The 26,258-nt window shown below is 37.1% G+C and overlaps 4 protein-coding genes across 6 annotated transcripts; all 4 read left to right on the top strand.

The window, feature by feature from the left end:
* Positions 1–46: 46 nt before the first annotated feature.
* Positions 47–6,813, top strand: LOC122313559 (alpha-1,3-mannosyl-glycoprotein 2-beta-N-acetylglucosaminyltransferase-like). Of its 2 annotated transcripts, XM_043128669.1 has the most exons (20): positions 47–373; positions 535–545; positions 689–739; positions 837–924; positions 1,471–1,533; positions 2,438–2,472; positions 2,557–2,633; positions 2,737–2,782; positions 3,141–3,203; positions 3,507–3,573; positions 3,640–3,708; positions 3,821–3,890; positions 3,999–4,060; positions 4,198–4,288; positions 4,385–4,478; positions 5,076–5,138; positions 5,237–5,275; positions 5,356–5,526; positions 6,081–6,208; positions 6,406–6,813. In XM_043128669.1, exons 2-19 carry the CDS (start codon positions 540–542, stop codon positions 6,195–6,197), a joined length of 1,272 nt encoding a protein of 423 aa, XP_042984603.1. In that variant the 5' UTR covers positions 47–373; positions 535–539; the 3' UTR covers positions 6,198–6,208; positions 6,406–6,813. The 2 variants fall into 2 exon arrangements, with proteins under 2 accessions (XP_042984603.1, XP_042984602.1); XM_043128668.1 differs by lacking the exon at positions 535–545.
* Positions 6,814–9,178: 2,365 nt separating this feature from the next.
* Positions 9,179–16,484, top strand: LOC122313558 (protein NUCLEOLAR COMPLEX ASSOCIATED 4). Its single transcript, XM_043128667.1, has 15 exons — positions 9,179–9,692; positions 9,824–9,916; positions 10,057–10,130; positions 10,424–10,485; positions 10,626–10,668; positions 11,133–11,233; positions 11,574–11,650; positions 11,762–11,863; positions 12,377–12,435; positions 12,542–12,716; positions 13,779–13,952; positions 14,786–14,918; positions 15,541–15,598; positions 15,703–15,808; positions 15,921–16,484. The coding sequence occupies exons 1-15, from the start codon at positions 9,267–9,269 to the stop codon at positions 16,113–16,115; spliced, it is 1,878 nt and encodes a 625-aa protein (XP_042984601.1). The 5' UTR covers positions 9,179–9,266; the 3' UTR covers positions 16,116–16,484.
* A 1,733-nt stretch (positions 16,485–18,217) lies between these two features.
* On the top strand, positions 18,218–23,982 carry LOC122313557 (glutamate receptor 3.2-like). 2 transcript variants are annotated; one of them, XM_043128665.1, is made up of 7 exons: positions 18,218–18,710; positions 19,396–19,680; positions 19,801–21,149; positions 21,248–21,525; positions 22,105–22,136; positions 22,232–22,626; positions 23,338–23,982. In XM_043128665.1, the coding sequence occupies exons 1-7, from the start codon at positions 18,689–18,691 to the stop codon at positions 23,830–23,832; spliced, it is 2,856 nt and encodes a 951-aa protein (XP_042984599.1). In that variant the 5' UTR covers positions 18,218–18,688; the 3' UTR covers positions 23,833–23,982. The 2 variants fall into 2 exon arrangements, with proteins under 2 accessions (XP_042984599.1, XP_042984600.1); XM_043128666.1 differs by having other exon boundaries at positions 18,218–18,748.
* A 655-nt stretch (positions 23,983–24,637) lies between these two features.
* Positions 24,638–26,043, top strand: LOC122314414 (homoserine kinase). Its single transcript, XM_043130002.1, has one exon. The coding sequence runs from the start codon at positions 24,738–24,740 to the stop codon at positions 25,830–25,832; it is 1,095 nt and encodes a 364-aa protein (XP_042985936.1). The 5' UTR covers positions 24,638–24,737; the 3' UTR covers positions 25,833–26,043.
* The last annotated feature ends 215 nt before the right edge of the window (positions 26,044–26,258 follow it).

Below are 26,258 nucleotides of genomic sequence, written 5' to 3'. Positions count from 1 at the left end.
CGCATGTTAGCAGGTCATGTGTGTTGACTCGGAGTAAGCTAAACGGTAACGAAGCCATGGAACATTAGCTTTCAAACTTTCTTAAATTTTGTTTGTCCGAATTGTGATTTATGATAGATGAGAAAGAGAGATATTTACGATCGATCTTATATTATTTATAATTACTCTTAATACTTATCAATTTTTGGGGACGATTATAAAATATTATAATCATAGACTCTAAAACCCGGACAATAAGTTTGAATTCATCCTTTAGATCCAAAACCCTCAGCTACGCAGCGCACGTATCATTTTTTAATCGAGAATGGCAAACGTAGTCTGCGATTATCGGTTCCTCCTCCTCCTTGCAGCCTTGGCCTTCATCTACATCCAGGTACCCTTTCAATTTCAAAGACGCATTAATGTTTGTGTTCCACCGCCCCCTCCTCCTCTCCCGGGGGGCCAATTTAGACGAAATTTCACACCCAAAATCCATCGCTTTGCTATCACTAATTTTTCTTTGTTGATCAAACGGATTTGCTGAACGCTGAATAGGAAGGATGTTGGTAAACTATTTGTTTTTTTTTTTTTTCTGATTATTTTTATAGAATGCAAAATTTCGATTTCGGAAAGTTAACTAAGTAATAATTTTCAAATAAGTCACATGGTTTTTGTTGTTGTTGCTGTTTCTTTTCCGTGCTTCGCGTAGATGCGGCTGTTCGGCATGCAATCGGAATATGCCGACCGCCTTGCTGCAGCGGTGCGTGTCCTAACCGTGCTTCATTTCAAACTGTGTATTATGTGATTCTTACAGGTTAATTTTTGGGCATTTCTTTTACTTTATTTGTTTTTGACAGGTTGAATCAGAGAGCCATTGCACGAGTCAAATGCGATTGCTAATTGATCAAATAAGCATGCAACAAGGTCGAATTGTGGTCCTTGAAGGTGGGTTGGGTTGGTTTGTTTCAGTCTCTTTTAGTAATCGACAGAGGTAGCTGTAAGTAAAGTACTTATGATTGCTGAAGTGTGAATTACCAAGATTTAAAAAATAAATAATAAATTGCGTGGTTAAATTTTTACAAAGCTTTATCGAGTAATTAGTAAGTCTACATCATTGGATGGGTTCCCAAGTTGTGATTTGTGCTGTTGTGTTGCTATGATTGTCGGGATCGATTTTGCATAATAGCTTCACATATCAATGGAAAATGTGATATATGCAATCGGTTGTCTAAATCATTGAATGAGTTCCCAAGTTTTCTAGTAATGACAAATGATAACTGTTGTTAGGTTCTATCTGGAGAAGTATGGTCTAATCCTCAACGTTGATACTTTTTCTAAAAATTAAGAAGTTTCTTTCCTAGGTTGTAGACTGTAGTCCAGGAAAGCCGAAAGAGTTTGTTCCTTTACTTCAATTCCTCTCTCTCTCTTTAACTGGTGGCTTAAAAGTCAGAATTATTGTTACTTATTCTTGTATGACTGCTACTATTTCAGATCAAAGTAAACGCCAAGAACTAGAGTGTGGACAACTGAAGGCCCTTGTTGAAGAACTTGAAAGTATGTCTTTATCAATACTTGTAATAAACTTTCTTTTTACCCTCGTTTTATCTCATAATATTTCATTCACTATGCATAACATCTGATAACCATTGCTGTTTGGAAAATTTTGGCTCATTGGATATTGATTGAGCAAGTAGTATAATGAAGCCTATCACCAAGGGGCTCTTTTTATTTTCTAAACAATTGGAAGATGCTGTAAAGCAAGCATGTATTGATCTTCAGGTTCTATGTTTGTTTTTTTCAAAAGAATATGTAACCAAGCAAATCCTTCCTGGACATATCGAACCCAATTAGTAACAATGTTTAGATGTTTATATTTTCCAAAATTTCTTGGGTTTAGCTGAAGCTTTAATTGCTGGCAATATATTAGAAATGTTAAAATAGCTCGTTTGGAATTACAAGGGCTTCAGAGACCAGCAACTGGTGCAACAAGATTTCCCTTCTCATTCGAACCATACACTGGGGAAAAGCCCATTATTGAAATTTTTTAGTAATAGAATTATATCTGGATATCTGCAGAACAGGGAAGGAGTGTGGAAGATAATCTTGAAAGGTTGCTTTCATGTTTTATTGTGTCATTTAAGATTTCTTCCATTGTGTTATTAAGGGAGAGAGATAGGCTTGGTTTTGTGTTTTTCATCCTTGAAAGATGCTGGGTAACTCTCTATACATGTCTGTCTTGTATGGATTGTACACATTTATTGCCTTTGCTGCTCTACGGTCAATTGATCTTAGCTCTTTACTTTTTGATTGGTCATCTGGTACTTGTATTTTTCTCCAAAATGATTGATTAAATTTGCTGCTGCAGTAACACATTTCTTTTATGTCATTATGATAATATTTAAGTGCCCATTTGACATGATCCAAGGCACTTAGCATACTCTCTTTGTTAATTTTTCAGGGAAAGGCCTACAGAGATTGACTGACAAAGAACAGGTTAGGGCGCCTCATAACTTCGTTTCTTTTTCTCAAGTTATCACTTCTAATCCTTCTAACAAGTTGTTTTGCCAAACTTATTAGGTGCCAGTGGCAGCTGTTGTGATTATGGCATGCAATCGTGCTGATTATCTGGAGAGGACAATTAAGTCCGTCTTAAAGTATGTTTCACACTTACACATGTGTTCCAGGTTCATGCATTTTTTCTAAACATAATTTTACATATCTCCAGCTGACCCTCTGGCGTAATTCTCCTTTTCCCAGATATCAAAGTTCTGTTGCTTCGAAGTATCCTCTTTTTGTATCCCAGGTACGTTTGTACCATTCTTTTTGCTTTGACACAAATTTAGGTTTGTCTTATGGGAATAATTACTGCATAAACATTACTCTAGCTATGATTTAGATGAGACTAGGTTCTGCTTGGCCACTAAGAATTCTCAGATGAGAATTTTGAGTTTTAAGATTAAATGTTAAAATATTATATTTTAATATTATTATTATTTTGGGATTTGAAAAAGTTAAGAAAAAGTTGAATTGTTTATTATATTTTGTATGGGGATTTGGGAAAGTTGTAATGATGAGATGAGAATTTTGTGTTTGAGATGAAAAATTCCAATGGCCAAACAGTACCTAAATATCTCGACACAATGGTTTTCACTTTTTCCCAGGACGGATCAAATCCAGATGTCAAAAGTAAGGCTTTGAGTTATGATCAGCTAACATATATGCAGGTAATGTATGATTTTGATGTTGCATTTTTATGAGGTAAAATAAAGTGAACTTGTTTGTGCTGGTCCAAGCTGGAGCTCATGTGGACAGGAAGCATTTCCTGCAACTGTTTAACATGCAGATGTTTTGAATCATACTATCTAATGTATATCTTCAATAATTTTCTTGGGCGCTTGTAAATGAGTTTGACATGGGCTTATATGTCGTATAAAGAGTTGGATTTATTTAAAATGCTTCCATTACAGAGTGAGTAGAATGGTCAATCATTAGTTATATTCTTGAACACTGACTCAACTTTATTTTAGCACTTGGATTATAAACCAGTGCAAACGGAAAGGCCTGGAGAGTTGATTGCATACTACAAAATTGCTAGTAAGTATATTTTCCTTCTTTTATAACTCATGAAAACTTCACTGCTTATATACTTGCTTTTTCCAGGTCATTACAAATGGGCATTGGATGAATTGTTCTACAAGCATAAATTCAATCGAGTAATCATACTTGAAGGTCAATTGATTGTCTTGCTTTTAATCATACTTAGTTTTTTTCTTTTTTAATTCTATCACCCCTTAGTTTGCGGAAAAAGTATATACTGATAAAGAAATGTACCTGGACACAGATGATATGGAAATTGCCCCTGACTTTTTTGATTATTTTGAGGCTACAGCAGCTCTACTTGAAAAGGATAAGTACGCATCCTGGGTGAACTCAACCTCTTATGTGTAGGATATTAATTAGGAGTTATAGTTCCAAATTCCGTAGCTTTGATTTTTGTTTTTTATATCAAAACGTGGTAGGTCCATAATGGCTGTTTCCTCATGGAATGACAACGGACAAAAACAGTTTGTGCATGATCCATGTGAGTTCTTTTCAAAATTTCTCCCCTTTTAGTATAATTCATACATTATATGATTTTTTTAAAGATTTCAATGATTATATGAACCAGAATTTTTTTGTACCTTTCCCTCCCTGATCTAACATCTGATGTCTCTATAGATGCACTCTATCGTTCTGATTTCTTTCCCGGACTTGGCTGGATGCTAGCCAGATCTACTTGGGATGAGCTATCTCCAAAATGGCCGAAGGCATATCCTTGTTGGTTTAGTATATTTTTGTGCTTAGATTTGACTGTCCATTTATATTGATCAATCACTTTTTAACATCTTCTTTAACAAAACCTTACTTACTGGGATGACTGGTTGAGGTTGAAAGAGAATCACAAAGGTCGACAATTTATTCGTCCAGAAATTTGCAGAACATATAATTTTGGGGAGCATGTAAGTATAATAATTTACATGTTATTTTGGTTGTTGTCATCCTTTAATCTCATGCGTACTTCTTATGCAATCATAGATTGATTTTTTTACTTGGCAAACATTTAGTGATATTTTTGCATGCATGTTTATGCATTGAAATTCTTGAAACTTGGTAGTTATGCCACCAAATCTTCCAATGTTAAAAACATTTTCCTTGCAACACAAATAGTACAGAGAAATGAGCATATGTTTGTGTTTCCCCCAAGAGGAAAAAAAATTATTTTTACAAATTGATTGGAAACCTAAATGCCAGGTAGTCACCATATGCAATACTTGTTTGCACCGTTAGAAAAAGGTAGCCATATGCAAGCTCCCATTCTATCAGCCAGCAAGTATTTTATGTCCTATATACTATTGGATTTATTTGCTGATTTGGAAGCTTTGTTTGAAAGTGAAAGAATTTCAAAGTGCCACTTTATGGCTGATGGTAAATGTTATGAAGCTTTTGTTGGTTCATCAATGAATGTTGATGACTTTGCTTAGTGATTCAACTTGTGAGTGCATGCATCCATCTTTTATAACTCTGGATTTGTGAAGTCTTTATGTGATTTCTTTCAGGGTTCTAGTTTGGGGCAGTTCTTTAAACAATATCTTGAGCCAATTAAGATGAATGATGTCCCGGTAAGTATCAATCTCTCTGACTATGATGCCTTGTTTGATTCAATGCATGTCTTTACATCTTCAATTTGACCTTTGCTTCTGCCTTTTCTTTCCAAAAGATTGACTGGAAGTCAATGGATTTGAGCTACCTGATGGAGGTAAAAATTATCCTAGTTCTTTTTGAAGTGGCTGTGTCCTCCATTACACTCATGGTCAAAAAATTTCTTTCAACCTTCAGGACAAGTTCACAAAGCATTTTGCTGACACTGTGAAAAAAGCTAAATCGATTCAAGGAACCGATGTTGTTCTGAAGGCATATAATATAGATGGTGATGTACGTATAGAATACAAAGACCAGTTCGAATTTGAACGCATCGCACGCCAATTTGGAATTTTTGAAGAGTGGAAGGTCGTTCCTCACTGTTATTGTGTACCTTACCTTTCATTTGCACTATTGCTAGGAATAAAATGTTTTGTTTTATATGAATGTAGTGGGTGATATTTGGATAACTCGTGTTTCTTCAGCACTCATGCAAGTGGTAGAGCTTTCAGTTATGACAGTAGGAAATGGCTTGGTTATCTGGCTGGATAAATAATTGCACCTGATCATTATCATATAATTGAGCAAATAAATTTCACCCGGTTGCCATGTAAGCTAGAATCACAGAATTTGCAATTTTGTGAAACTAGAACCTTACATCGCATATGATATAACGGGAAAAAACTCAGGTTGACGAAAGAAAATAATGATAAAGTCGCATGATCTCGCTCTCTCTCTCTCTCTCTCTCTCTCCATACACACAGAGACGCATACAAATGTGATACTTGTATTATAGTACATTAACAGCTACAAGATACAATCTGAATTATTCAATGATCAGGCTTCTTCTTGTTATTGTAAATGTCGTTTTATCCAGCATTTTCATGTAAAAAAAACCGTTCTTGCTTTGCCGAATTTTCCAGGATGGTGTACCAAGGGCTGCATATAAAGGAATAGTTGTTTTCCGATACCAAACCCCAAGGCGTGTATTCCTCATTGGTCCAGATTCCCTCAAACAGCTTGGGATTGAAGACGCTTGATGCAAAAACAGGTTCGTGCAATGACCATGCTGTATTCTATTGTTTGTAATGGACTACCATCAACTTTGTTACTTAGAACCTTTTAACAAAATAGAGTGGAATGGAAGGTAAGGATGAGTAAATTTGCTTTGATTTCATTTTAGAGCAAAAGAATAGAAAGTTCTGATTGATTATTTGCATGAATAATTTCTTTTATTTTAATGAACAGAGTTTATGAGGGAAGTATGCGTTTACACTGGCAAGCTCCGAGGTTCAGGCAAAAGGATTGATTTTGAAGCAGACGGGCCACTCATGCAATTAGATAATCAATATCATTTATGCTAAAGGCTCTGGCCCCGAGTTCACAAGCTGAGTTTCTAACAGCTATATCAATTTCTGTAATTGTCACACTTAACTTAATGTAGCATACACCAAACTTCTATGCTCATCAAGGTGGTATTCTCCCTAGTGTAAACATATACAGATGGTCCTAATATTGGCAAGTCGATGCTATGGGCCCATGGATTTTGTTAACTACTGCTTTTATTTTCTTGGAAGAATAGCCACTGAAAGAGTTTGTAACTCTAATATTTGATGTGTCATGTGTAAATAGAGTTACTATTTGGCAGATTGCAAATTATTCTTTTGATACTGCAAAGGGATCTCAGCATGATAGATTCGGTAAAGGATGCAAGCCAATACAGTCGGAAGGGTGAGGCTTGAAAGAGGATAACCCAACAAAATCCCTTTACAAACTGTAACTTCAAGTGAGGTAATGGAATTAAGTAAGGGCTGTTAAGATATACCTTAATGCTTTTAAATGTTTCCTTTTGTTTTATTGGCTCCGGAACATTGTCGGTGGTGGCGAGTAGATTGACAAAGCAACAAATGACCATATTCTTTTCTTTCTACTTTCAGTTCGACAGACATGGCAGCCACCTTCGCCCTGCGTGTTACTTCATTGCCGAGAGGCTTTTATGGCATAAGTCGGGCTGTCTTTTGGTGGAACACTACTGAAATCAACATGAAAATAAAATAAAAATCTACAAGGACCATCTTGGCTTCAACACATAATATGATCTCAAATGCATAAAATTGACTTAAAGATAATATACAATCATCTCTAATCGCTGATTGACACAAAATCGATTTACTATAAAATAGAATAAATGGATGGTTTCTGGGTTCATAAGTCACCAACGCAAACCAATATGGTTGAGAAATCACTAGCAAACAGAAGAATAAAAAAGGAGTGAGCTGAGCCGTTGAGGACCCATGTAGTTATGAGAGGACCACCTTAGAGGGTTTGCGTTGGAAGTGACTGCCAAGAACCTCTCCGGAGCAAATTCTCTCTAATAAGTTGGGTGAAATGTAGAGTTTAGAGTTTAAAATTAAAATTAGTTTAATTATTTTAATTATACCTTAACAAAGCTATGATAGGCCATGGTAGCAACAAGTAAGGTGCATCTTATTGGAGTGACCTATAATACTCGATGAACAAAGTTTTCCTCCAATTCATTTAAAAAATTGATGTGTGTTCTTGGATTACGTGACAATTACTTATTTTTTAAACAAAGGAACACAAGAAAATATATCAAATTAAACCTTTAAAAAAATATATGCTTATGATATGTTTAACAAATGTTTGTTATACGAGCTTTTCTACTTGTAAGTTAGTGTGTAAAATATATTTTTTATGCTGTTAACATGATAAAACTTGATTTGTAAGAGATTTAAATTTTAAATTTCTCTTATAAATCAAATCTTACCATATTCATAAGAAGGTTTTTCCCCTTATCGGCCTGCATAGCAAGCCCATGATCTATGAGGAGTGGGTCAGAGAACTTGACCAAGCCCAACGACCCTCTTCTAAAAGTAGTTAGTGAGCGTTTGCAGAGTACTCGCCCCACGAGCAAAGCCCATCCACAAAGCAACCCACAAGGGGAAAGTGGACAGTAGGGGCAAATAGGACTCACTACCTTGACACCCTGTCTTGACACCCAACCCTTGGAAACTTGTGCAGGTAGGTGGTTAGAAAATGTGAGGAATCCTTGATCTCCTGACAGCAGGCATGAAAGGGGTTGATAAGGAATGCCAGCAGAGTAAAGTAAGTCAGAGAGTCACGTCGCATTAAATGATTCTGACTAAATGAACAGTTTAAGTGACATGAATCACCTGCCTCCACCAAGGCCCCTTACTCTCTGTGTTTTCTTTAGTGTGCAGGTGAAAGACTAAAGACCCGAGTTGCTAGTACTCGATCTAAAAATATATAAAACACGATGTTAACAAATAGTATGAAAGATGTGGTTTACATGTTGACTTTCAAATATAATTTTTCTTATGATCGTTGAAAGAAAACTTTGTCAATTGTTGATAGAGATGTCCAGGTTCATGGCCTTATGATGGAGATACAAGAAAGACCAACCACTTACTACCAAAATGTTAATCGAACTTGTTGGCAAGTCCATTGATTTTAGGGGATGAGGTGATTTAGTGGAAGTTGGACAAGTTTGTTGGAAAATTCTTTGATCTTAGAGATGAGGCGGATTTGAGGAAGTGATCAAATTGTTGCTTCTAAAAATTATGAATTTTATCAATTTGTTAATTAGTAGATTTATTTCATTAATTTTAGGGATTATTTCCCTTAGATTTAAGAGTTTGAATTATTTTGAATTGAGATCTAGATTGAGGGAGGGTTAGCTTAACCCTAACTCTATTTATTTTGGTTTTGTATTGTATTTTCATTATGTTATTTCTTTTTAAATGAAAGTTTCATATCTTATTTTTAAAAATCGAGTGCTAGTCTGAATTAGTCTTGATTTTCAAACTCAAACCAATTTAGATCTTGATATTATCCCAAGGTAAACCTTGATTTATTCATTCAATACGACCGTAAACACCTAAATACGAGTGAGGCTTCCATCACCTTAGAGGAATCAAAACTAAAGAGTCAACCAAAGATCAGTACATACCTGATCAGGCAGATCCCCTTCCAGGGACAAGAGAACTAAAACACGCACCCAAACAGTCCCTCACCCTTAAACCCTCGAGTTCGTTGCTCTCCGAAATGTTAAGAAGTTAAAACCTAACATGGTGCCTCTCTCTCCCTCTCGCCTAAGCACGGTGAAGCAACCGACAATGGCTTCCGTTGTGTCAACCATTAAGCAAAAGAAGAAGAAAGCTAAGCACAGCGTCTCTCTTTCAGACCTGAAAACCCTAGGCCACCAGCTCCTCTCCTCCCGTGCCCATATCAACAATCTCCCTCTCCTTCTATCCTACGTCTCCCCCACCTCCCCTCCTCCCTACGCCCTCGAATCCCTTCTCTCCCTCCAATCATTCTTCACCCCTCTCCTTCCTTCCCTCCCCCAATCTTCTTCTTCTTCCAAGCCCTCCGCACCCGATCTCCAGGACGACCCTGACTTCATCTATCGCACCTGGCTCCGCTCCAAGTTCGATCATTTCGTCCGTTCTCTAATTGATCTCGCTGTCTCGCCGGACTCTGATGAAACTCTTAAAGTCAGTATTTTATTCGCCAACATATTCCGTTAACTTTTGGGTTTTTATTGTAATTTTGTTTTGTTGCTTGATTGTCTAAATCAAGGTGTGTGTCTGTGTTTCATAATTTTATGGGATCGTTGTGAATATAGGAGGTTGTGTTGGATACGATAATGGAGTTTGTGAAGGTGGGAAACTGTGGGAGGTTTCATTCAGCTATATACCACAGGTTATTACATGCTACTGTAAGTTGTTTTACCACTTTTCCGGCAGCATAAACTATGCGCTGCATTGTCTCTGAGGCCTTGCATGTGTTTTCTGAGGTTTTACGTTGTCTTTATTGTGTCGGAGTAGTTAATGTATGCGTCTGTATCGATTCTTGCAGGTTCATTCTTCAAATTCTATTTATTTCTTGATAGACTTGCTGGTGTCGAACTACTTCAAGTATATCGATGTACGGTATGACCCCTTTCCTTGACTGCTTTTTAATTTCGTTTTTTGAGATATGATGGCATGATTTAAGTCTCAGCAACACATGAGATTTTAGGTGATCTTGATTGTGTCTATGCGATCCGTTCTGTTCTGACTTCTTTTAGACGGGCTGTTTCTGGTATTACATAAGACTTGTTTTAATTCTTATCTTCTGTTTTTTATTGTGTTTTTCTTTGGGACAGGCATGAAAGTAATGCAAAAACATGTTATGGTTGATTCTGATTTTTCTAAATTGTGGTTATTATTTCTGCTTCTTGCAGTTATTTTACGTACATTAGCCTGGAAAAAATTTCTAGAACTCTGGAGGCAAAAGAAATCTCTGGTACTTTTCCTGCCATGCTCCTGTTTTGGAAATTATTCTGCTAACTTCATCTACCTCTGTTTTTTTTTTTTTTTTTGTGGGAGGTTGGGGGCGCGGTTTCACCTGTCACTTTATTAATTGTCTTCCTTACTAAATGACAGATGTGAATGAAGATAGTATTGACGAGAGTCATTCGAGATCAAGGTCAGTATTTAGTATGTAAAGTTTCATGTAGCAACTGCCAATCAAGTATAGGTGTCTCTGGGCTATGCCTATTATTTTCATCAATAAAACCCTTCATTACTAATCCCAGAAAAATATTTTTACCTTAAACAAAAGATATATATATATATATATTTTTGCTTTTCTTTTATGAGTTATTTTGGATGGTATAATCTTGTTTACAATCTGCATTCTTTCATGCAGATTAAATTGCTTTTGTGTGAAGTTCTTTTGAAATTAAATATTCTTCTTGCACTCACAATGTGTTTATCGTCTATGCCATTTTCTATTAAATTTTCCTACTGGGCATGTTTTAGAAATAGAAATATATGGATATGAGGCTAAATTCTAGTGTTTTTTGTGCACAATATCTCTCTTTCTAGTACACTGATGTTACAGTTGTATAGCTATTGAATTTATTGGATAAAAGTATACTTTTCTTGCAGCATGGAGGTTTTCCTTCAGAACATACATTATATTATCTCACGCATCCCTCATATGGAAGGCTCAGATGAAAAATCTGATTACGAGATGTGGAGCCGATCAGGTGATTCTTGCTGGTTACCCTAGGACCTTCTTCTCATGGTTTTAGTTTTCTTCAATTAAATTATGTATTTTCTCCAATCAGTATGTGTCTAGCCAATCCTTTATTATGACTTATAATCAGTTGCAGTACATAAGCACTGCCCATATTCTGGAACGTAAGTAATAATCATTTTATTATGTAAAAAGCTAAAGGCGAGTTCCGAGAAATGCCCAGCGTTTTGTTGTAACAACCTGGATGGATTTAGAGAAGATGAAAGTACTTATCAATAATTATCCTTCGAAATTTTTTGCTCATTCAAGTTTTGAGTTTGCTAGTTACCGATTAAGATTCTTTTCTAAAGGAAATGATAGTAAGGAGCCATCTGGGAATTCAAAAGCAGAAGATAAAAAGCTCCAGACCAAGAAGTCTAACAATGATGTATGTGATCATGTATTCACTTGTGCAGGCTCATTAATATTTTACTTCTAAAATAATTCTAATTGCTTTATTAATTATCTCTTAATAATTCTTTTACAACACTGTGTTTAGGTGTTGTCTGCAGCCAAAATTGCAAAAAGGATGAAACTAAAATTTACGAAAGCATGGATTTCCTTTCTTAGGTTACCGCTTCCACTTGATGTGTACAAAGATGTAAGACTCAAACCACTTATTGCATTATATTTTGGTTGTCTTCAACATACAAGAAAATATGCTGTTTCTGGCTGGTCTTGAGGTCAGGCTCCAGCCAAAAATCCCTGCCATGCAAATTTGGATGCTCATATCCTAATAGGTTTTTATTTCATTGATCGAGCCCACCAATGAAGATTGTGATTGTAACCTTTTCTTTCCCCCCCACTGAAAATCTGAGCAAAAATGTTTGCTTTTGCACAATTTTTGCGATTGTTTATAATTTCATTTTTCATGGCAATAGTCTTTTGACAAAATGATGTGTTCTCCCCTATTAGTGGTGGCCTTTTATATGGATTCACGGGGTGCTTTTACATATGGAATATAATTTATGAGTTGAGTAATGGTAATATACTTGGTTTCTGGTAATTGCAGTTTCTCCCATCCTCTCTGTCTGTGTTTATTCCCCCCCTTCTTATTTCTTTCTTTTCAAATTTGCTTCCATATTTTCTGAACTGCTTGCTTTTTGATGTTCAGGTTCTTGTAAGTCTTCATCAGGTTGTCATTCCTTATTTGTCTAATCCTATCATGTTATGGTAAACTTACATACTGATTTGTATAATATTGTTTCGTATTTAGTTCTCGAGTCTTTCTCTTCTGAATGGGGAACTTGAGTCTGATTTACCACCTGACATCGTGCAGTGATTTTTTGACGAGGTCATATGACATTGGTGGTGTTGTCAGTGTCATGGCTCTTAGCGGCCTCTTCATCCTCATGACACAGTATGGATTGGAGTACCCTAACTTTTACGAAAAGCTTTATGCTTTATTGGTCCCTTCTATCTTTATGGCCAAGCATCGGGGGAAATTTTTTCAGGTAATGCAAAGTGTTCATCGTTGAGTTTGAAATAAACAATTTTTTACCAGCCAAGGATTTTTTTAAAAATAAAAATGGAGTAAAACAGTGAAAAAAGTGAATTTGAACATGTGATATCATAAGCTTGGCCACTTATGTGATACCTGGGAATTAGGTTGAGTTTGATATGATGTATATTTCTTGATTTGGTGGCATGGTAGCAGCTGTCTTTAATTGGTGTAGTTGAAATGTTGATGCAGGACAAACAGGATTAAGAAGAAATTAGGAAGGAAAAGAGAAATAAAAAACATTAGAGAGGAAAAAAACAGCCAAGAAAGGAAAAAGAAAACGATTGAGAAAGAAAGGGGGACGGGAAGATAGAAAATCACTTCATCAATATTTTAATTCATTCAATAACCTGTAGACTCAGAGTACAAAAGGCCCTTAAATAGACTGAAAAATATATATAAGTAGATCTTTCTAAAGTCCTCAACAAATAAAATTCCAATTCTAGTTTAACTTTGGCTGTCTAATCTTAATTGAACTCTTAAACACAAAATAGCAACTCTTAAAATTAATATCTAAATTTTATTAAAACTCTTCATATGCGTCCTTCAGATATATTTTTGTTTTTGATTTGAAAACTGTAGCACATCTGATTTTCTTTTCTTTTCTTTGAACCTTAAGTGGATATTTGACATTTGTGATTTGTCACTAATTTATTTATTTATTTTTTTGGATAAGTAATATGATATTTCATTGATAAAAAGATAGGCATAGCCCAAGTACACTAGAGGTATACAAACATTTGTCATTAATTCTACGAAGCTTCCTATCATTGGGGGTTGAATTTCTATACATCAATTTTGGTGGCTTAGCTGCTTTGGAAGTAGGGTAAATACAGTCAGAATTCATGGAAATGTTTTACTAACAAATGCACAGAAATCTTTTAGGCGCATATTGAAGATAAAAGAAGATATACTTTAAGGTGGTTGAAAATTGTTTGGGAACAAAAGGATCGCTGTATATTTTATCTTTGAGCCATTGGTTATTTTTTAAGTGAATACTATGTATCTTCTGCAGCTTCTCGATTCTTGCCTAAAATCTCCACTTCTCCCAGCATATTTGGCAGCTGCTTTTGCTAAGAAACTGAGTCGGCTGTCGCTTTCAGTTCCTCCATCAGGAGCGTTGGTGATTATAGCTCTGGTTCACAATCTTTTACGGAGACATCCTTCAATTAACTGTTTGGTGCACTGGGTAGCAATTACAATCTCCCTATCATTTTTTCTTACATCAATGTTATCCATTATCCATTTGAACTTGGTGCAAGTGGGGATTGGAAGGCTCTATAATGAGTGGGCTTGTAGATATGATTTTATGTTTGTGAATGACATAGATTTTTTTGATAGGTATGTGAATGACATAGATTTGCAACTTCTTTGCATGTTTTGTGAAAATTCTGTTTTTTTTTTTTTTTTTTTTTTTTTTTCCGTAATTGTTGCTTAATGCACAGATACCTTAACATATGGTGACTGCATGAAAATTATTAATAGACTGGATGGTCTTCTGGAGTTGCCTGTAAGTCTGTTTTATTAATAGAATTTTGATGGAAAGATTTAAACTGAAGAAGATAGGTCTTCTGGTAATTAATGATTAATAGAAGGTAGTAGATTGGGCTTATTGGGGAACGATATCAAGGTTTTAGTACACAAAGGGTTTTTACTTAGATACCCTAAGAAAATTTCCGTATCTGATTTGATTGATTACTGATGCAAAGAAAATTTACAGGTGGGACATGTACTTTCCATGTTACAACAGAAGTAGACTAGTTCCTATTTTTTTACTCCCCCTGTACTTTTTCAATGGCGAAAGCCTAAAATAATTCGACCAAATTGGATTTGGCTACTCTGATTTGCACTTTCTAAAATTTGGTGACTAGTTGGATGATTTGACCCTGTTTCTTCTGACTCTTTAGATAGCATCTTGATTACAAATTCCACTAATCTTATCTGTTATAACGCTTCCCAATGGTTTCTATAATTTTTGTCGTGTTCCATGGGAAAAAAACTGAATTAGTTTAGTCTGTGCAGGAGGATGGTGGTGAAACTGCAAAAGACCTTGCGGAAGGTGACTCTGGAACTGGCTCAGATATTTCCAGTAGGAAGCCAGGCATGGATTGCTTTAACGATGAGGAAATTAATCCTATAAAGTCCAACGCCATGAGTAAGTATCTCTTTTTCAACTAAGTCTGGCCCATTTACTGCCATCAACCAAACCCAACACGTAGTTTCCATTAAATTGATAGATCTGACGAGATATATTTGGGTCATAGGGATTTGAAATTCCTAACAAACCAAAAATAGAAAATTTCAAAGATTGGAAATAAAGAAAATTAAATAAGACGTTCTAAAATGAACATAAATACTTAAATAAGGCTATTGATTTTACCAGTAAAAAAAAGACTTAAATACAGAGGTGAGAAAGAATATCATTGGGATGAATAAGGGCTAAAAAAAATGCAATAACAGGGGAGTTTTGTCCATAAAAGAGCCCAAAAGGGTTCATCTTTGAGGATGCTATAGTAATTTCGTTTTGACAGGTCATGTGCCCTGTCAATCTCCTCAGATCAGAAGTTGTGGCTGTTTAAGTTTGTTCCTTGATCTAGGTTCTTTATTTTTGCTTAGTTAATCTAGGCTTTTTTAGGAGCTGAACCATTGAGCTCTCTCCTGAATGTCTGTCTATACATTCCACATAAAATATTCTTCTGGATGCTACCAATGAAATAGAACTATACGAAACTACTTTTTAGAGCATCCTCACTCGTTGAAAAATATTTTTGGATCAGGAAGTTCACTTTGGGAGATTGATACCCTCCGTCACCACTACTGCCCTCCAGTTTCAAGGTGCATGCTCCAATCCTGGTCATCACACTACATATATGTGATACATGTGCATGTACTTCATAGGTGATTGTAGTTTTGTAATGGCTTTTTTCTTTTGGTGTTAGGTTTGTTTTGTCACTTGAAAATGATTTGACAGTCAGAGCTAAAACAACTGAAATGACAGTAAAAGATTTCAGCTCGGGTTCATATGCAACAATTTTTGGGGATGAGGTATTAATATGCTCATTTATGAGAATCTGTCAACACAATGGAAAACTTTAATACCTCTTTTCGGATTGCATTTTTTAAGTTCTTTCAAAGCTGATCTCTTTATTTATTGCAGATGAGGCGAAGGGTAAAACAGGTTCCACTAGCAATCCACAAAGTTACTCCTACATCTTTATTCACAGAGTCTGATTTTTCTGGTTGGACTTTTAATCGTGAAGATGGCAAGGAAAAGAATGATGGTAGTTATGAGAATGAGATTACCAATCAACATGGTCGAAGTTCTGCAAAACGACAAGTAGAGAGTTCCTGAACCAAGTGCTGTCTCTCTCGCTTGGCATGTGTACCAAAGTTCATTTTGTTTGAGTTACCATTTTCCTTTCTGGGATAGGCTTGTCTTCTCTGCAATGGGGTTGGGAATTTTGTTAGTCTAATTTGTATACTGCACAGCCGGTTTTGACCTGCTATTAACTACCCTATGCCTATTATCCTTTCCTTATCAGTGTAATAATCCGCAATTTGCTTGAGATGAAGTGTGATTACAGCCAATTTCCTTGGGGTTGCTGAGCTGAAAGAAGTGATGCGAACGCCTGACAAGTGGTGGTTTCAAGATATTTTCATTAAATATCCAAAGTGGTTGTTTCAGGATATTTTCATTAAATATTCCACGGGCTTTTAATCTTGAAGGTTGTTCAGTTGGTTAGGTTTTGAATTTACTTTTTAATAGTCATCAGTTTGAGCTTCTCATAATTATTAGAGGTTTACGTAACTGTTAATTTTAAGATTCTGTAAGATTAATCTTTAATCTTAGTGCGCGAAGCTGATCTTGACGCTCATATTAAAAGAAAATATATATCCACGTGCTTTGGAAAAGAAAGCTGGTGAATGAAATAAATAACATGGATATGGTTGAAGGCAGTGGGGACATACTCATTACTCAGAGAACGTGGAACTGGAAAAGCAACCACAAGGTGGAGCTTCCATTGATCCATCATCCACTTGCGGTTTAGCAGACCACCACTCGTACCAGGCTTCTGTCATTAAATAAATAACAATACCCCACCTCCCAATATATTAATTTGACTTTCATTATCCAAAGGAAAATACTAGTTTCACACAGATTTTCTCTACGGAAATGTTTTTTAATTTTTTTTTACTTAGCTATTAAGTGTGTGTTTTTAAATGAATATCTGATTTTTTTTATTTTATAAAAATATTTAAATAGTTTAAAAAAATGGTGAAAAAATAAAAAAATAAAATAAAATTTGCACTGATGGGTAAAGAATTTCGGTGGGAATTCTCTGTACGTAGCATGATCCTTATCCAAATACTGCCCCCGAAAGCATCAGATCGCCTGCCTTCAACCACGTGACAACTGACAAGTACCTCTCATCCGAAAATTCTGAAGCTGCTATTGCTCGGATCAATTATTTATGGGACTGTTCATGTACTCAGGAATCTTTCCTAGATTTTGTGAGCTATCAGCAATAATATATTCATTATCAAAAGCGAACCATTGGCCTCCTTTACACAAGATGTAAGTTACAGGCTGCATAATATTTCGACTCCAGTGGAAAAACCATGCACGCTCGAGCCCTCAAAAGCTATATTTTTTTTTTCTTTTTCAACTTCACAGTAACGGGGGAAAAACAAAAACAAAAAGGGATGAGAGGCAGTGAATGGAAACTCCAAAGCAGGAGGAGCACGAGCGCCACCAAACTTTCCAGCCTATTTTTTTGTCGGCAAGAGGTAACTGTCAAGCAATACATGGGAGCAATATCCACCAAACTTTACGGTCCATGACCATTGACCAATACCATTACGTACCTCTTTCATCACCATCATCAAATTCAGTGCCATCATGATCATCCGAACGACAAATTTGAGCATTGCAGCCACAAAGATGAGATCCCACAACGAAAACCAGACCCAAAGACCTTCATTCATGGTGATTTGTGCATTCATTCACTATCATCATCGAGGGGTTCCACCACTACCCTTGTTCTCCAAATTATTCCCACACCAGAGAAGCATGCTCCTGCTGATTTCCAGCCCTCACTGGCACCGGGGCTACTATCTATATCACACACACAACATGTGGAGTTTCTGTTGTCATTTTTAGAGTGATGTCATGCCATTTTTAGAGTGATGTCATGAGCTAAGTTGACTGTTCCCTCCCAATCTTCTTGGGACGCTCAAGTTTTTGCCTTATGAGTGTTACGTTGGAAATATTTTTAGAATAAATAATTGTATATTATAGATGATTTTTTTAGATATATTAATATGTGGAATTCATATTAATATATTAATAGATGACTCCTTTACACAAGTTTTTACCTTGTGAGTCTTCTGCATAATATTTTGAAATTCTCTCTCCTAAAAAGTTTTTATTTTTTCAAAATTTGTTATTAGGATATGTTTATTCTATAGTAAATAAATTTCTAATCTTTTGGTTGAATAGTAAATCTAAAAGTATTTAAAATTTAATTTCATGTGTGTATAATGCAATTAAACAAACAGATTTATTCTGACCTACGGTCCTACATTATATCTTACATGCGAATTCACTTATAACTAATGTGGATGGCATAATTGACGTGGACGAGTATTATCTTAAGAAAAAGCGACATTTATCACACACTATGAAACAAACTTTGTCACACTATTTTTGTTTCGCTGCCCCCTTTTGTTCTAACACGTTCTCTTTAGGGTCTCTGTGTGTGTGTGTGCAGACTTTTCTTTACATCCAATTTTTCTAGCACTAACCAGGTTGAATATGAGAGCCGAAAGCTCAATGAGACCGAAAGTCTTGGTCTATCATTCCTTCTTTTTGGAATTGGTATTGGTGGTGGTTTGCCTCACAGCTCTGCCTCCTATTCCTTTCTAATGTTCTCTCTCGAAGTTCGAGGTGAGAACGTCTTCCTTGTGAAGTTCTGCTATCATCTGGTAACTTTCTTTTTTTCCTTGCGCTAAGCACGTGATGCGTATTTCTTATATTGAAGTAGCTGCTTTATTAAGACAGAATTGTGTTTGTTCTTTGTTCTCTGCCTGTTGCTTTTGGTTTTAAAGTATAACAAATCATAGTCGATTATTTACTTGCCTTTGTTCACGCATGTCAGACATGGGTAAGTCTTCTACTTTTTTGGGACTTCCTTGGCAAATTGGATTTGTTGATACTTCTCAAATTCTCTGCGGTTTAAGTATGTTAAAGTTCTACTTGCCTTGGATAGGGACGCGTAAGGTGTCGTTCTCTAATATTCTTTTGATTAAAGATCCTACTGTTCTAGTTCAAGTTGCTATTATTGATCGGAAAATATATATTTACAAGCCCGTTTTGACATACTAAACACACCACTGATTTGAAAGCCTAACACATCAGCTAGGATAAAAAAGTATGTGTTTTGATATATGTATATTTTTTAAACGCGCAATAAGTAGTGTGTTTATGTATTGGCTCGTAAGGTGCAGAACTCTTATTGCCCAGGTGGGAGACATTCAGCATGTTTTGGTAGTTTTGTTTGAGTACTTCTTTTATTTATTTATTTATTTTTATTTTTTATTTTTATACATTTGGTGTGTTCTGTTTCATATAGGATGCTCAGTGGTGGGTTCATCATTTAGTATCACCATGAATCTGGTTTGGCGTGTGTCAGTTTTCGTTCTTTGTATCGGAGCTTTCACAGCAGGGGCTTTGAGACCTAATGTCGTGAAAGTTGGAGCTATTTTCACGTTTAGCACCATCAATGGGAAGGTAGCAAGGATTGCCATGAAGGCTGCCGAGGATGATGTAAATTCTGATCCGATCAATCTAGGTGGAACTAAATTGTCTATACTCATGCATGATTCCAACTTCAGCGGACTTCTTAGCATCATTGGAGGTAAACTTTTCTCTCCTGTTCTTATTTTAGCTTACATTAGTTTAGTTTCTATTTCATGATGAGTTTTTATTCTTGGTGGGATGATGACATTCATGATTCAATTTTCTTCATTGATCGCAGCATTAAAGTACATGGAGACTGATACCGTAGCTATAATCGGTCCACAAAATGCTGTAATGGCTCATGTACTCTCACATATTGCAAATGAACTCCATGTCCCGTTATTGTCATTCACAGCATTGGACCCTACCCTATCACCTCTGCAATACCCTTACTTTGTTCAAACAGCACCCAATGATCAATTTCAGATGAGTGCGATTGCAGATATGATCAGTTATTTTCATTGGAGAGAGGTTATTGCGGTTTATAGTGATGATGATCAGAGCCGAAATGGGGTTATTGCTTTAGGTGATAAGCTTGCAGAAAGACGCTGCAAAATTTCTTACAAAGCTGCACTTCCCCCTGACCCCACAGCAACACGAAGTGAGATTAAGGATCAACTAGTGAAGCTACAAATGACGGAAGCTCGAGTAATTATTCTACATACGTTCGCCAAAACGGGTCTCTTGGTTGTCGATGAGGCCCGGAATCTTGGAATGATGGACACTGGGTATGTTTGGATAGCTACTACCTGGTTATCTACTGTTTTAGACTCAACTTTACCGCTTTCTTCCAAAACTGCAGACTCTATCCAAGGAGTCCTGACGCTTCGCCCACACACCCCTGATTCAGAAAGGAAAAGGGCTTTTATGTCACGGTGGCACAAGCTGAGTAATGGTTCTATCGGGTTGAATCCTTATGGTCTATATGCCTACGATACTGTTTGGATGCTTACTCGTGCAATGAAGTTGTTTCTTGATCAAGGGGGTAACATGTCATTCTCTAACAGTGCACGTTTAAGTCATTTTGGGGGAGGGGCTTTGAATCTTGGTGCATTGAGCATTTTTGATGGGGGCAAGCAATTGCTTAACAACATATTGCAGCTCAATGTGACAGGTGTGACAGGACCTATCCAATTTAATTCCGATAGATCTCCTTTTCGTCCTTCATATGATATCCTTAACGTGATTAAAAATGGTTGTAGAACTATTGGATACTGGTCTAATTATTCGGGGTTATCTGTTGTGACCCCGGAGACGCTTTACGCAAGACCACCCAACCGTTCAAGTTCAAGCCAGCAGTTAAGCAGTGTGGTATGGCCTGGAGGAGCAACAACAAAGCCTCGTGGGTGGGTTATTCCAAATAATGGAAGGGAATTGAGAATTGGAATTCCAAACCGAGTTAGTTACCTGGACTTTGTGTCACGATCAGGAGTAAATGGTAATGATAAAGTTCAAGGATATTGCATAGACATTTTCCTTGCTGCCATAAACCTACTTCCTTATGAAGTTCCACATAAGTTCATTCCATTCGGAGATGGGCATAAGAATCCCAGCTATAATGAGCTTGTAAATATGGTCACAGCCAATGTGAGTATAACTTAGTGGAAATGTATACTAACTTTATTTTTCTTATGGACTAAATGTAGAGTTTGTCGATCCATCTGATCCTGAAACTTCATTTGTAGGCTTTTGATGCTGCTGTAGGAGATATTACAATTGTCACAAACAGAACAAAGATTGTGGATTTTACTCAGCCATATATAGAGTCGGGACTAGTTGTGGTGGTCCCAGTCGGGAAGTTGAAGTCAAGAGCTTGGGCATTCTTACGACCGTTTACTCCTTTCATGTGGGCTGTCACAGCAGCTTTTTTCCTTCTTGTTGGAACTGTTGTTTGGATTCTTGAACATAGAATAAACGATGAATTCCGAGGGCCTCCTAAGAAACAGCTCATCACAATTTTGTGGTGAGTGCTTAGTACAGAGGACATATGACTCAGGTTTTTTTTGTCATTTCTTATTTGAAGGAAAAACCAGCATTTGACTTCTGTTGAATGTAAACAACAAATAAATGAAGCTTGACTTGCTTACATGAATGAAACCAGCCGATCTTAGAAGTGCTAGGACACACAAAATTCAGCAACCCTCTTATTCCTGCAGAATTATATCATCCACGGCCCTTTCCCTCCTAGTTCCAGTACTCCTGCTCATCTTTGTTTTCTTACATGCTTATCATGTCCCAACCAAAGGCCTTCATGTCTCTCTCTCTCTCTCTCTCTCTCTCATGCACAAATTTTCTACTTCATGGAATAATCATAATATATCATCAGATGATGGATAGTTGTATCAGGGAACTAAACCGTTGAAACCTAATGTGATTCAACACAACTAAATGCAGCTAAAGATTGAGCCGTTTTAAGATCAGATGTCACGATTCATCCAGTTAGAAATCATGTCACTTGTTTTGCATTATTTCTGTTCAACTTGCAACTTCCCATTGGTTCTTTCCGTAACTCCTCTCTGCCTTTATTTTCTTGTCTTTGCAGGTTTAGCTTCTCTACTATGTTTTTTGCACATAGTAAGTCTCTCCATTTTGACAGTCTGATTTATCTTTTCCTAGATCTTGTTAGTAGCTTAGCCAATAATGTCAACTCCGATTTCTTGACGTTGCAGGAGAAAATACAGTCAGTACACTAGGCCGGTTTTTGCTTATCATCTGGTTTTTTGTAGTACTGATAATCAACTCAAGCTATACAGCAAGCCTGACATCAATCCTCACAGTGCAACAGCTTTCTTCCCCCATCACGGGAATTGATACATTGGTGACCACCAATGAGCCTATAGGATTCCAGGAAGGATCTTTTGTAGAAAATTATTTGTCCGATGAACTCAACATCCCAAGATCTAGACTAGTTGCCCTTGGCTCACCAGAAGAATATGCTGATGCACTTGAGCGAGGAATTGTTGCTGCTGTGGTTGATGAACGGCCATATATAGAGCTCTTCCTGTCAGACCATTGCAGGTTCTCAGTTAGAGGCCAAGAAATCACCAAAAGCGGCTGGGGATTTGTGAGTATATCAACCTGCAGTTAACGTTTTCATTTCTCCACTTGCTAATCAAACTGGTTCGTTTTCTTCAAATTTACATGGCCTTGAAAACTTGTGGGAATATTTAAGCTGGATCATAAATGCTTGCAGGCTGATGTTTTGCAAATGGGTCAATTAAAGTTAAAATAACGCAGAGTATTTAGTGAACAGTAATGTTAAGGAGTATGGACCATAATTTTACAAGCAATTACACTTAGAGATAATGTAGAAGAATGGTGTCATTCTTCTCTACAAGAGAATCTAGTGAATGATCATTTTGGGTATAAGAAGATGTATTCTATTAATAGAAATAATATTTGCAGTCATAGAGTGCGTAAGTACTATGCATTTCTTTTGAAAAAAGTGAGTAAATATAAAACTCACGTAAAAAAATTATTTTTTTAATAATGGATTCCACTCTTAGTCAAAAGGAGTGCATTGTGCATGCACATGCACAACTTTTATATTTCTAGCATGAGAAAGGTTGAGTCGTTGACCATATCCTCCCTACTGTTGTTTCTGTAGAGAACATTGGAATAGAGCATTAAAAAACTCATGTTTATTGCATTGGATTCAATCTTCTAACAAACCAAGATATAATTAACTGATCCATGCTCAAGGAAATTTTCTCAGCAACTCTTTCTTTGTTGTTTTATTTATTTATTTTTATGGTGGTGGGTGGTGGGGGAGAAGGCGTTTCCAAGAGGCTCTCCTTTAGCCGTTGACATGTCTACCGCCATACTGGCTCTATCTGACAACGGTGATCTTCAGAAGATCCATAACAAGTGGCTATTGAGACAGGCTTGTGCTTCACAGGCAACAGGGCTTGTATCAGATCACTTTCATTTACAAAGCTTCATGGGGCTATTTCTCATCTGTGGGATATCCTGTTTTCTTGCTCTGCTACTTAACTTCTGCTTGATGATGCGCCAGTTCACCCGTCATATCCCTGAAGAAACTGATCCTCAAACCGCCGGTGGTACCAGCACACGTTCTGGGCGCCTCCAGACATTCTTATCATTTGCAGACGAGAAGGAAGGCGTGTGGAAGAGCAAGTCAAAGCGAAAACGAACGGACGGGTCAACAGATGGTTATTGGAATGAAGATGAATACAGGAACTCGTCTAATAAAATTGAAATGCACCCTTCCCGTGAAAGACTCGACTCACGTTCCGATGAGACGCACTGATCATTAACTCTGCTGGAGCTTTCTACAATTTCGAGAGATAACACCGCATGCATGTAAATTTTATTATATTTCATATTAAGATTTATATTGTCTCTATTATATTAGGGTCTACATATTTATATGAGATACTACATATTTATATTGTGTTTATCTCTCTTTTAAATTTCAATAGTAGAAATATGTAAGGCAAAAGTTCAAAAATCTCATATAATTTTACTCATCATTTTCATAACATATATTATACATAATTTTTTAATTTTTATTTTTTTCTCTTACTAAATATGTAGTATATAGATGATAAGTAGAAGAATTCAATTAGTTCAAGAAAAATAAAATTAAAAAAGTAAAATAAAAATAATTATAGTGTGTAGTGTATAGAATGATGAGTAGTAAAATTTAATTAGTTATAATTTTTACTGTTTAGCTATTCAAATCTATATACAAATAAATAAAAGTATTGTTTTTAGTAATATTAGATATAGTTTTAGCGCAGACAAATCTTGTATATTTTTTGAAAAGTTTATTATTAAAAAATAATTTTTTTATAAGAATATCAAATATATCTATTTTTTTCAAAAATGAGTTTACGAGATTTACACACTAATTATAAATATATATTATATTAATATAAAATTTTTTTCTTAATTTAAAAAAAAAAAGCACAAGTTTAATATTTAAAATTCCCTCCTTATTTCTATTACGTGCAAGATAGATTTTGATGGGTCATTTAATTTTTAATTTTTAAATTTTATTTATAAATGTGAGCAACAAGAGTTTTGTATATCTTATTTTGGAATTAAATATTGTTTTGATTTGAGAATTAAGGATATTTTAACTATGAATGGCATCTGACTCTGCCATTCTTGTCTTCTCTCCTCTGCTCTGCTCTCATAGTCTCATGCACAATGGCAATTTGCTACCAACCTCCGTTGAATCCCAAAAGCGTTCGAACCTCAACTACTTTCTCCTCCACTCCCAAACCCCCGTCTTTGCGCTGCAACCTCTCTCTTCCCTTCACAACCCAAATATGCGAACCTGAACCATTATTGGCCTCCGTCAAGGCCTTCGCACCGGCTACCGTGGCCAATCTCGGCCCCGGATTCGACTTTCTCGGCTGTGCCGTGGACGGCCTCGGTGACTTCGTGTCACTCTCCGTCGACCCCAACGTCCACCCGGGACAGATATCCATTTCCCACGTCTCTGGCGACGCCTCCTCCAAGCTCAGCAAGAACCCCAACCGGAATTGCGCCGGCATCGCTGCTATCGAAGTCATGAAGATGCTAGGCATCAGATCGGTCGGCCTATCGCTCTCCCTTGAGAAAGGCCTCCCCTTGGGGAGCGGCCTCGGCTCCAGTGCCGCCAGTGCTGCCGCCGCCGCCGTGGCCGTCAACGAGATCTTCGGTGGGAAACTGGGGCCTGAGGAGCTCGTCCTTGCCGGGTTGAAGTCGGAGGAGAAGGTCTCAGGTTACCACGCCGACAACGTGGCCCCGGCGATCATGGGTGGCTTCGTTCTGATCCGCAACTATGAGCCTCTGGAGTTGATGAGACTCAACTTTCCTGCCGAGAAGGATCTCTTCTTTGTGCTCGTGAGCCCGGAATTCGAGGCACCCACCAAGAAAATGCGGGCGGCTTTGCCTCGTGAGATCGGAATGGCGCACCACGTTTGGAATTGTAGCCAGGCCGGGGCGCTGGTTGCATCGATCTTGCAGGGGGACCTGGTGGGATTGGGGAAGGCCTTGTCAGCGGATAAGATCGTGGAGCCGAGGAGGGCGCCTTTGATTCCCGGAATGGAAGCCGTGAAGAAGGCGGCCATTGAGGCCGGGGCTTTTGGTTGTACGATTAGTGGGGCGGGGCCGACGGCAGTGGCGGTGATAAATAGTGAGGAGAAGGGGGAGGAGATTGGGGAGAGCATGGTGGAGGCGTTCTGGAAAGAGGGGAATTTGAAGGCGGTGAAGGCAGTGAAGAGGCTTGACAGGGTTGGTGCCAGGCTTGTTTCATGATACCTGCAATTTTTTTTAGGATAATGTTTCTGCTTTTTGGTGAAAGCATTTTGGTTTTGGTTTTGGTTTTGATGTTTGATTTTGTGTTGTAAGCTGCAAATTGGAGTATATGATGGCCAAGGACCATCGAAGCAGTGATATGATTGCTGTGCCGAGTTTTTTGCTGCTGTTTCGATAATATTTGATTAAAATCACCCACCAGTTCTAACGAGTGTTCTTTGACGCCATGATCATTATGAATACTCCTGCATGTGAAATCAATTGGGAGCTTAATCTTATAAACCCACAACATAAGAGGGAAAGAATGTTGCAGGTTGTCAGTGTGGTGCTCGTTTTGCGGCATGTCATAATGCTGAGAATGGACTGCTATTCTTTTCATGGTCTGCGTTTGGCAAAGTTTTGCAGAGCAGCACATGAGGAACTTGG

This window comes from Carya illinoinensis, chromosome 6 (assembly GCF_018687715.1).
Source record: "Carya illinoinensis cultivar Pawnee chromosome 6, C.illinoinensisPawnee_v1, whole genome shotgun sequence".
Classification (NCBI taxonomy): domain Eukaryota; kingdom Viridiplantae; phylum Streptophyta; class Magnoliopsida; order Fagales; family Juglandaceae; genus Carya; species Carya illinoinensis.
Note: the sequence above shows the minus strand (reverse complement) of the source record. Positions and strands in the feature narration are given on the sequence as shown.

Coding starts and splice junctions, on each gene's coding strand:
- LOC122313558 (XM_043128667.1), top strand. CDS start 9,267: ATGGTGCCTCTCTCTCCCTCTCGCCTAAGCACGGTGAAGCAACCGACA. Junction 11,864..12,376: donor CACTTGATGTGTACAAAGAT/GTAAGACTCAAA, acceptor TTTGATGTTCAG/GTTCTTGTAAGTCTTCATCA. Junction 13,953..14,785: donor TTAACTGTTTGGTGCACTGG/GTAGCAATTACA, acceptor TAGTCTGTGCAG/GAGGATGGTGGTGAAACTGC.
- LOC122313559 (XM_043128668.1), top strand. CDS start 305: ATGGCAAACGTAGTCTGCGATTATCGGTTCCTCCTCCTCCTTGCAGCC. Junction 2,634..2,736: donor ACAATTAAGTCCGTCTTAAA/GTATGTTTCACA, acceptor TCCTTTTCCCAG/ATATCAAAGTTCTGTTGCTT. Junction 4,061..4,197: donor ACAGTTTGTGCATGATCCAT/GTGAGTTCTTTT, acceptor ATGTCTCTATAG/ATGCACTCTATCGTTCTGAT.
- LOC122313557 (XM_043128665.1), top strand. CDS start 18,689: ATGTTCTCTCTCGAAGTTCGAG. Junction 21,150..21,247: donor TAAATATGGTCACAGCCAAT/GTGAGTATAACT, acceptor CTTCATTTGTAG/GCTTTTGATGCTGCTGTAGG. Junction 21,526..22,104: donor CAGCTCATCACAATTTTGTG/GTGAGTGCTTAG, acceptor TTGTCTTTGCAG/GTTTAGCTTCTCTACTATGT.
- LOC122314414 (XM_043130002.1), top strand. CDS start 24,738: ATGGCAATTTGCTACCAACCTCCGTTGAATCCCAAAAGCGTTCGAACC.